Genomic DNA, 9,635 nt, shown 5'->3' on the forward strand with positions numbered 1-9,635 from the left:
GAGAAGAATTTGTTAGGCAATGCAGACCACTTCTTCTGTAAAGTATACCATTATTAACCTAAATTTGTTAATTCAGATTATACTGTAGGTGCTTGTGTGTGTGTGTGTGTGTGTGTGTGTGTGTGTGTGTAGTACATGCTAAATTGGCATCAATGTGTTCACACTGATAGAGTTGTCTGTGTTCTTCCTTACTGAATGTGTAATGTGGAGTATGCATGGTGGGAGGTGGCGATATGAGGGGTGTGCTGGAGAATCTAATGGTAATGCTTCTCTCTTAAAGAGGCCTCTATTTAAAGAGGGCCCTGTCTGAGGTAATTAGTGCTATCATTCTGTAGAGCCCTTCCTTTGAGGTAGATCCTTTCTATCACAGCCCTCCCCCTCTCTCTCTCTCTCTCTCTCTTTCTCTCTGTCTCTCTCTCTATCTATCTATCTCTCTCCCCCTAGCTCAGTCTTTCTCTTTAGCTTTTTCTCTCTTTAGTCTTCCTCTGTCTATTTCCTGAAGTCTCTCTCTGGAGTTGTGTCTTGCGTAACCCCCTCTCTTGTCCTCCAGGTCCTTGGGTCTGTGTGCTGGAACTCTCCTTATCGTTGGCTGATGCCACCGCTGTCTCTTCTTTTCTTCTCCATGTGCCAGAATACTCCCTAGGAGACGCTCTCTTTCACTCGGCTAATGGCCCTAGAAAGGGGAACAGTTTCATTTTAATTACCGGCCTTACTGGAGGGACTCTTCCTCCTTGTCCCCTTCGTCACCTTACTCTCCGCCTACAGCCGCTTTTATGAGGCATTTACAGTAAAGGGCAAGAGTACTGGACCCAGAAGGAGTCAGCCTACAGACCAGAACACACAACTGTTAATAATGACATTGGTGTGGCTATTCACTATTCACAGTCAAATACTACATTTCAGGACTGCATGTAGTACAGAGTAAAATACTGTAAAATACTCAAGACAGCAGGATGTCTTTGAGACCTTGTGTTCATTTCATCTTTGACACGGAATTGTACTAGTGTTCTCCTTTCACATTTTCTGACACCGAAACCTGTTCCTCCTAGCTGGCGATGGCAGCCAAAAGACGAAGAGAGTGTGGGAGAAAGAGCAGAGAGAGAGAGAGAGAGAGATGTAATGCTCCAGTGCCATAAAGGGCCCGGAGTGATCCTCGGCCCGTCCTCTGCTTTTTCTATTAGGTGCCATTCCTGCCGTTTACAGCCCCGCTCCAGCCCCGCTCGTAAAAACACTGGCTTTTTTATGCGCTTTGAAATGGAGCCTGCGAGCCTTTGGCGTCAGCAGCAGCAGCAGCAGCAGCAGCGGCGGTGGTGGTGGTGGTGGTGGTGGTGGTGGCGGAGGAGGACGCAGCGTGGTGGGCCTCGCCTGGAAAAGAGAGTGTGAGAGTAAGAGCCCGACGCGGACATAAATCGCCGTCCCCTGGGTGAGGACAGTCGCCCGGGGTCCCGGGAGTCAGACAGACGTCATCACGGAGATTATTTTCTTTAGTGGGTTTAGATGTGTTTGGATCGTGGCATCACTCCCATGTACCCCCCACTCCTAGGGTTAACCAGAGGGTACCCCCCACACCACCACCACCACCCATACATACTTCTGGTGTCTTAAATGGCCACTGCATCTGTGAGAGGACATTTGCTGGGTGTCTCTGCCCACTGTATGGGCACAGCATCTGGAGGGAAAGAAACAGGAATGGGGATGTTTTTGATGGAAGGGAGAGATATGTGTGAGACGGTGAAAAAAGCATAGAACCAGCTAACAGCAAAACAGAAAAAAAAAGCAAACGGACAGGCCTTTGTTCCCTTTTCCGATAGAATTTCAGACACATCTCAAGTGATGTGTGGTGAAGTTATTACAGTGGTTTCTTGTTTTTATGTTTGTGTGTGTGTGTGTGTGTGTGTGTGTGGACACACAGGTGTAATGTGAGTATATTCAGGTGTGCATGCAGGTGCACGCTCATCTGTGTTGCAGCCATATTAGTAACAGCAGACAGCGGTGACCCCATCATGTCTTCCTCGTAACATAAACATTCTAATCCTCTGTAGGGCCTACTCATTACTCCTCCTGATCTCTTTTTGTCTCTGTTTGTCTCTCTCTCGCGCGCGTGCGCGTCCAGCTGAAGCCAGGGCAGAACAACTGTAAGGACAGTGACAGCGAGAGCGTCAGCGGAGAGTCCAAGCCGTCCATCAGGAGTAGCTCCAGAGACAGACTCACAGACGTAAGTCACACAAGAGCGTCACACACGGCCACAACGCAGTTAACACACCGAGTCACAGGTCAAGACAAATACTATGAGAAAATATACATGCAACTTCGAACACAGTGTCACATTACCTAACGCCATAACTCCCCAAAACTACAGTATATCTTCAACCAGTAGGCTTACTAACTGTCAGATATAACAAAAACAGATACTCTACAAATGCAGTACGTGCATAAGGTAAATTCCAAAGATGTTTCTATTTGTACAATGATCAGGGCTTTGCTGTAAAAGCGCTCTCTGGGCTCAGTCAAATTTCCCTGAATAAATAAATTACATATAAGAGTTGAAACACACCTTTCATGAATATATGAAAGTGTATACTTGCATACATCAGGGATGACACAGTTGTTAGATAACATTACATTGTTCAAACATTCTTTTTTGAACAATTTTGTTTGTTGAACATACATTGGGTCGTTAAATATTTTATACAACTACTTGGAACACCAATATTAATAGATTAGTCTTCTGTTGCCCAGTCAGCTTTCACACCAAGAGTGAGTTATTCATTTAATACAATAGCGTCTTAGTTGCTGTCTTAGACCAATCACATGCAAGTCTGGCTGACTATCTGAATATCTTAATGAACTTCGCAACATTTTTACACAGTATATCAGACTGTAGAACACTTCTTATAGTAGTTATTACCTTAGAGACCTTGTTGTTGAATGTATTGAATATATTGCTGTTGAACTGGAGACTACTTCTTAACATCCTGAAAATAAGACACCAGTTCAGTTAGTTGAAAAAAAGACAAATGGTTTGCAGTTAGCACGCTAGTTTGCATAAATAGAACTTCTCCCTCATAAATCAGATCATGATAAGATAGACATCCACACACCTGCTATACACCAATAGAAACACGTATTACCGTATACTGTGGAGAGAAGGAAAACAAAATATCAGTAATGGAACATGAAACGGGTAAGTTCACCCAACTATGGCAGAATTCTCTCCTGCTGAAGCTTCTGTCCTATGGTATCTGCTTCATAAACATCCAATTAAAACCTAAAAGAAGATGATAAAGAACTTTATGAGAACTTAATGAGCTAATTCATGTCTTCACATCTGTTCCCAGACGATTCTGTCTTCACAGCAACAACTAACTAACTGCTGTTGCCATAGCTTGACAACTCATTGACAAATGAGATAAATAATATTAAATGTGATTCATTACAGATGTTTATTGCTTTGTTAAACCATGACATTGGTTGATGATAAGGTTATGATATGCTTCCTCCTCTTTATTATGTGTTCACATCCGTGTACACAAAGAGAGATTCTATCTTCTGTTCTATCTTACCACACCAAACAAGGTTTATTTTTCTGTTTTTTTTTACTTATTTCCTGTTGATGCATTTCTTCTTACTGTTACAGGTAAGTTTGTAGGATTGTCATCTGTTCCCCCTTGGCTGCAGAACCTCTTAGATAATTCAGTACACAATGGTAGTCGGTAGGATCTGTTGCCCCATAAAACAATTTGTACAGAGTATGGTTGTAAAGTAATTGGCCACGAGTTTGCTGTGGGCTTATATTAAAATTGTGGTTGGGAAGATGAGCATTATCTCCCTAACTGACATGGCAGGAGGCCATGGGAGAACAATGGCCTCCTGCGTGACAGAGCTGCGTGCCGCACTGCTATTGCTCTTGGCAGTGCTCTCAAATGAGCAGTGCTATCGGAGCTGTCCACACCCCCTCTGTTCCCCTCTGAAGACAGGGAAGCGTTTGAGGTGACAAATTAAAAACCATCATCATCAAATCTCTTTTTTTTCTCCATTGTGTTTGTCTTAACGGAGACAGTGGGCAAGAGAAAAAAGAAAATGTTCTCATCTTTTTTTTTTACCGTTACGCCAGTGAAGGATGTCTTTTCCTGCCAGATACAGTGTTTAATCACAATGAATGTTTTTTTTTTTGTTCAGTGTATCTCTCTCTATTTAGTTTAGATCAGTCCACTGATCCTATACATAGCTACCCTGTAACCTTGGTAGTCCCAGTGCCAGTAGGGCCACTGTTGAGTAGCAAAGCACCAGAAAGAATGAGTGCTTTGAAAATAGAATATATTGTCTTTTCACTCCTGCTTTGTTATAAAAGATTTGGCATCGTTATGTACATGACACATAGTACATTGTCTACTGCCCTCCTCACCCTATTGACTTTTGCATACCTGTAATAGCTTCCTGGAAGTATTATTGGCTCCCCTGTACCATGGCAAACTCACTAATCTGCCCGGCGATAGGGGGCTGAATGTCAAGGGGAATTTGGTCCTGCCGCTCCATCCGTGGCGTCTCTTTTAGAGACGTGGTTTTATGATTTTCGGCGGCAGACCTATCGGATATCGTGCGTAATTAGAGCTGTCAGTCGGCGAGCGGGCCAAGTCATGGGAAAAGACAGGGTGGAACGATCGGAGCGCAGCGGCTCCGCCGTGTAGCTATAGGACGCTTGGCCAGGCATGAAATGAAATAAGTAATTTGATGCTGACATCAGAAATTGAAATGATACCTGCTGGTGCTCGTCATACTACTGTGAGGCTCGGAGAGAGAAAAAGAGAGAGAGAGAGAGAGATAGAGAGAGAGAGAGAGAGAGAGAGAGAGAGAGAGAGAGAGAGAGAGAGAGAGAGAGAGAGAGAGACGGAGGGAGGGAAGGAGGGATGGGGAGATGGAGAGGAGGTGGAGAAAAGTGACAGACTGGGGCAGCAGCCAAGGTAAACAACAAGCATCTTCCCACAGCACAGGTGAGCAGCTGCAGATGTGTGCTGAGATGGACGATGACAGCTCACATGTCTCATGCACAGCACTGATCTGTCTGTAGCCCAAGAGTGATAGACAGTTACACTATTGCACCTTATCAAGCAAATTACCATGACGTTTAACGGTGTGTGTTAAAATAAGACGGTTGGGTGTTTTCCATCCAGACAGCCATACATGTTTGTCTGCAGCCCAACACACTGCAGGTAGCAGAGCACGGGGGTTGAGAGCAGTTTGAGTGGTTTTTGCTTTTTTTTTTTTTTTTTTTAATTTTTGTTATGTTTCTTCAGAAAGCTGAACAAGCCTGCAGGCAAAAGTGAATGGGTGTCTCTTATCCTCTCTTTGACATCTGATCTGGCCCGTTTTAAAAGGGCTCTAACCCTCCCTCCCCCCAGTCGCAGTCAGATTACAAATCACAACGGCCAAAATGGCTCCACTTCAGATAATGCACGGATGAAAGATCATCACTTTTCTTTTTAACAGTTCGCCCTAGTGCTGCTGGAGACAGTGTAACACGTCCCAGAGGGGCCACACATTACCCATCTCTCTCTCTTTCTTTCTTTCTCTCTCTCTCTCTCTCTCTCTCTCTCTCTCTCTCTCTCTCTCTCTCTCTCTCTCTCTCTCTCTCTCTTTCTGTGTGTATGGCATCCAAGGCTGAGGTCATTGAAGAGTAATGGCATCCAGCCCAGAAATACAGCCTCATGCAAATGTGCAAACAATGTGTTGAGTCCTCTTGTTTGTCATCGAAACGTATGAGTATCACTCAATATCACTCAACTATTCCCCCAAAGCCCCCTCTCTGTCTCAAGCCATGACAACATGCATCATGGAAAACATAGTGTTCTTGGAGACTTGGTTGTTTTTTTCCCTTTATTTTATTTATTTATTTTCTATAAAAGCCACTGATCTCACTTAAGGAACCCCCCCCCCCTCACTCCCAACCTCCACCATGCTTTTTAAAAGCTTGCCATCTTGGGGGAGGGCCGTGCAAGCTGAGTTGATCTGCGACAGAAGTTTCCAACAGAGGCCCTTGAGGCTCTGATGGGGAGCTGTTGAAAGCTTGGCTGTTTTAGGAGCGTTTTTCTTTTTCCCCCCCCCCCCTCCCGGCACCCACCCACCACACACTCCTCCTCGTTTTTCACCTTCTCTCGCCTGACATGTCTCTTCAGAGTCGCACTTTAAGTGGGCCCGTTGCAGGTCCTCAGGGCAACACAATAAGTCTCCTCTGGCTGCACTGTGAAAGCCCACTTCACACATCACACAAGGTGAGAGCCAGCAGCATTCCTATGGAGGGAGAGAGAAAGAGGGAGGACGATGGCGTGCAGAGAAATAAAAGAAGGAATGCGAAGGAAAAAGAAAATGTTCTTGAACTATTTGGTGCCATCGGTTTGCGTTTCTTTTGGCAATTTTTTTTTACAGTGGTTTGTGAAGGACACGTGCGTACGTTCGAAAGAAGCATGCAGTAGACATAGTCATTTGATACTGCATGGACATTATCACCTAGTACATACTGAAAAAGCTGTCACTCGATCCTCAGTCACACAAGAAGGTTAGATAGCTTTTGTGTCATTCTCTAAGAAAAGCAGTTAGCTTAAGATCTTACGTAAACAGCGACCAAGCAACCAAGAGGCTTGCCTTGAACATAGCCTGAAGCGAAGTTTAATGTCTCAAAATCAGCTCACCAATTAAAGGCAGTTTGAGGCTTAAAGTGATCACTATCACTTGTGGCTACACACAAACATTAAATAATTATGAGAGAAATGTCCCCCCTTCCCCCTTGCACTTCTCAACCCTGCTAATCAACTGGCTTGTTTTCATGCTACAGCCGTGCGAGAAGAAATGTGTGTTTAATGCTACAGTAGGTAGCAGGTGGAGTGATTGCAGATTCGACTTTAGCATTGTCTTCACACATCGGACGTTAAATTATCACTAGAAGCCTGGGTGCGTGTGAATGGGGCTCTTGATTTAGGAAGCACCCTTTAGAGCATGCAGTTTAACATATGTTGGCTCTCTGCTTGTCTCCCTCTTCCTAACACACGTATACACACACACACACACACACACACACACACACACACACACACAAATTCTTACAAGCTCATCAAAGTGCGTGCATCACTGCTGAGTGATCCAGGCCATTCATTAGGCGACTTGCCGTGAGCTAATGATGTTTGCTGATGAAGGCCTCCGTTCTGCCTGTGACCCCTTGACCTAGCAGCAGATGAAACGGATACCCCATTCCTCCCTAACACACACACACACACACACACACACACACACACACACACACACACACACACACACACACACACACACACCCTTCATCACTGGTGCCACTCAGGGTCAGGGGATGCCAGAAGTGGTCCTCTTTCTCTTTCCATATATCTCCATTCTCTCCCTCTTCTCTTCTACTCTCTTCTCTTCTTCTGGCCTCTGTCTCTTCTCTTCCACTCTCTCCTTCCTCTTCTCTATCCTTCTCCACCTTGCTTTTCTCTCTTTTTTTTCTCTCACCCGTCCTTCCTGCCGCCTCATTAGGCTGACAAATCACACATCAGCCCTCCTCAGATCTGCCCCTAACCTCCCAAACCTGGCTAAATTGGCCCCGGCTTGCTGCACGCGAGCTCTGAAGCTCCCGGGAACACCCCCCTCCCCCCTTCTCCCAGGGTTTTTGTTTTTGAAGGTAGCGGTGGGGGTGGCAGTGTCTCTCTCTCTCAGGCTGGGTGAGGGACACTTGGTATTCGGGCAGAAGGAGGACTTGAGGTGAGGAGGTGTGGTGGGTGGTGACGGAGAAGGAGGGAGGGAGGGATGGTGTGTGTGTGTGTGTGTGTGCATGAGTCACGCACATGGCGTTTAGTCTCTGCGGCAGGGGTGAAATGCCATCATTACCCGGCTGCCTATCAAATAAATTGGCAATTATAGGGACTCTGGAATCGAGTAAACAGCATGTTAGGTTTTCTGACTTTTTTTTTTTTTTTTTTTTTCAGAGGATCGACACTGTGTGTGTGTGTGTGCTTGTGTGGGTGGACGGATGTGTGTTTGGGTTTGCGTCTGTGGGAGTGTGTGTGTGTGTGTGTGTGCACGAGCGAAAGATGACAGATACGTTGAGACCCCTGAGCGTTCTGTGTCAGCTGCTGTCAGTCAAATCTGATGCGGGGCCCCTCGCACACTCTGTCAGGCTGATGAGAGGCACGGACAGAAGGCCGCTAATGAATTCTCCTCAGATCAGGTGATAAGAAACGACAGAGTAAATAAATAAACAGAGCTCTGAAAGTGTGAGCAAAAGCCCAGCTGTGATGGCTAATTTGCTAGCATCTCCCCTGCCATTTATTTAGCATTGTCTGGTTGTTAGCACTCTGGCTTGGGCTGGGGTGTGGGGCTGTTGATGAATGATCGGTTCCTGTTCAGCTGTTGTGTGAAAGAGCAATGGCTGTCCCTGGTCATAGAAGTCCCCTTGGAGATCTAGTCAAGATAGAACACAGTTCACAGCTCTTAGAGCCCATCAAGTATTTCAACCAACCATTTGCTGATGTATTTGTCGTTTTCACACCTGCTGGCTGGTGTCATCATAAATAAAAAAAAAATCTCTGTGTGTGGAGAGAGCTAGCTAGAAATAAAGAAAGAAGCAAACAAACACATATACACCTGAGTCTTACATTTGCACAAAAGCAAAACAGTTCTGAAGAAAATTATTGTAACGTTCTGAGAGCTTTCTTTAGACGTAATCCGACAGTGACTTGATAAAAGCTCCAGTGATCACAAACCTGAATAGTATTTATCTGATATTGTGGACTGAGTTCTTTTAGATTGAACCCCACTGTAAGGTGTGTTATTAGAGGCCTGGATGGCTTTGTATTTTTGTGTTGAATACAGTAAAATCACTCCAACTATCCTGATATAACCGTTACTGCTACCTAAATGTGTGTTTCAGATAATGCACATGATTACTGTTATTATTTCAATTATTTTATCAGGATATTTTGAGAGGTTATAATTTCTCTCACAGTTGCATTTCCTGACAGTACTACTTTATTCTCTAACGATGCTACTGTAGGTCTTTTCAACCCATTTTAAGTCTGATAGTTTTTCAGTCTGGTCTCAAGGCCTCTTTGTGCATCTAAAAATGTCCGTGCAAATTGTATGGTTATTTTTTTGGCACATTAGCAATAATGAGGTCACTGTACCCTACAAGCAAAGATATGCCGGCCAATTTGCCTGGACATGAAAGTCATAATTGCTTGCATCAATTAGCCTGCATGAGTTTTACTCTCGTTTCCCCATCTCTCTCTCTCTCTCTCTCTCTCCCTCGTTTCTTCTTTTCCTCTATCTCTCTCCTGTCTTACCCTCTCCTTCCTCCAGCCTCCCGGTCTCCCTCCTAATTTGAAACGTTCCTTTTTAGAGACGGGTATTTAGATAGGGAGGCAGGAATGCTGCACCTATAATTGGTTCATTATCTTTGCATGACCGTGGCTGCTTGGATCTGATGGCGTAGAGCTGAGCCATTTCAGGTCAGTGTATAGAGGGAGGTCTACAAGAACACTAGATCAGTGAAGAGTCAGATTAGATGGACTCATAGGCCAAAGGGCTACACCACAAAACTGGTGCCTGTCAGTAATTTGAAAGGGAATTAAGAT

At 44.8% G+C, this 9,635-nt stretch overlaps 1 protein-coding gene across 1 annotated transcript in view; it reads left to right on the plus strand.

Annotated features, from left to right (window-relative positions):
* auts2a (activator of transcription and developmental regulator AUTS2 a) overlaps positions 1 to 9,635 on the plus strand; it is a 346,312-nt gene that overhangs the window by 146,814 nt on the left and 189,863 nt on the right. Inside the window, 1 exon segment of the mRNA XM_048233695.1 lies at positions 2,114 to 2,215. Coding sequence (XP_048089652.1) covers positions 2,114 to 2,215 — 102 coding nt within the window.

The sequence above is a fragment of the Alosa alosa genome, chromosome 2 (assembly GCF_017589495.1).
Source record: "Alosa alosa isolate M-15738 ecotype Scorff River chromosome 2, AALO_Geno_1.1, whole genome shotgun sequence".
NCBI lineage: Eukaryota > Metazoa > Chordata > Actinopteri > Clupeiformes > Clupeidae > Alosa > Alosa alosa.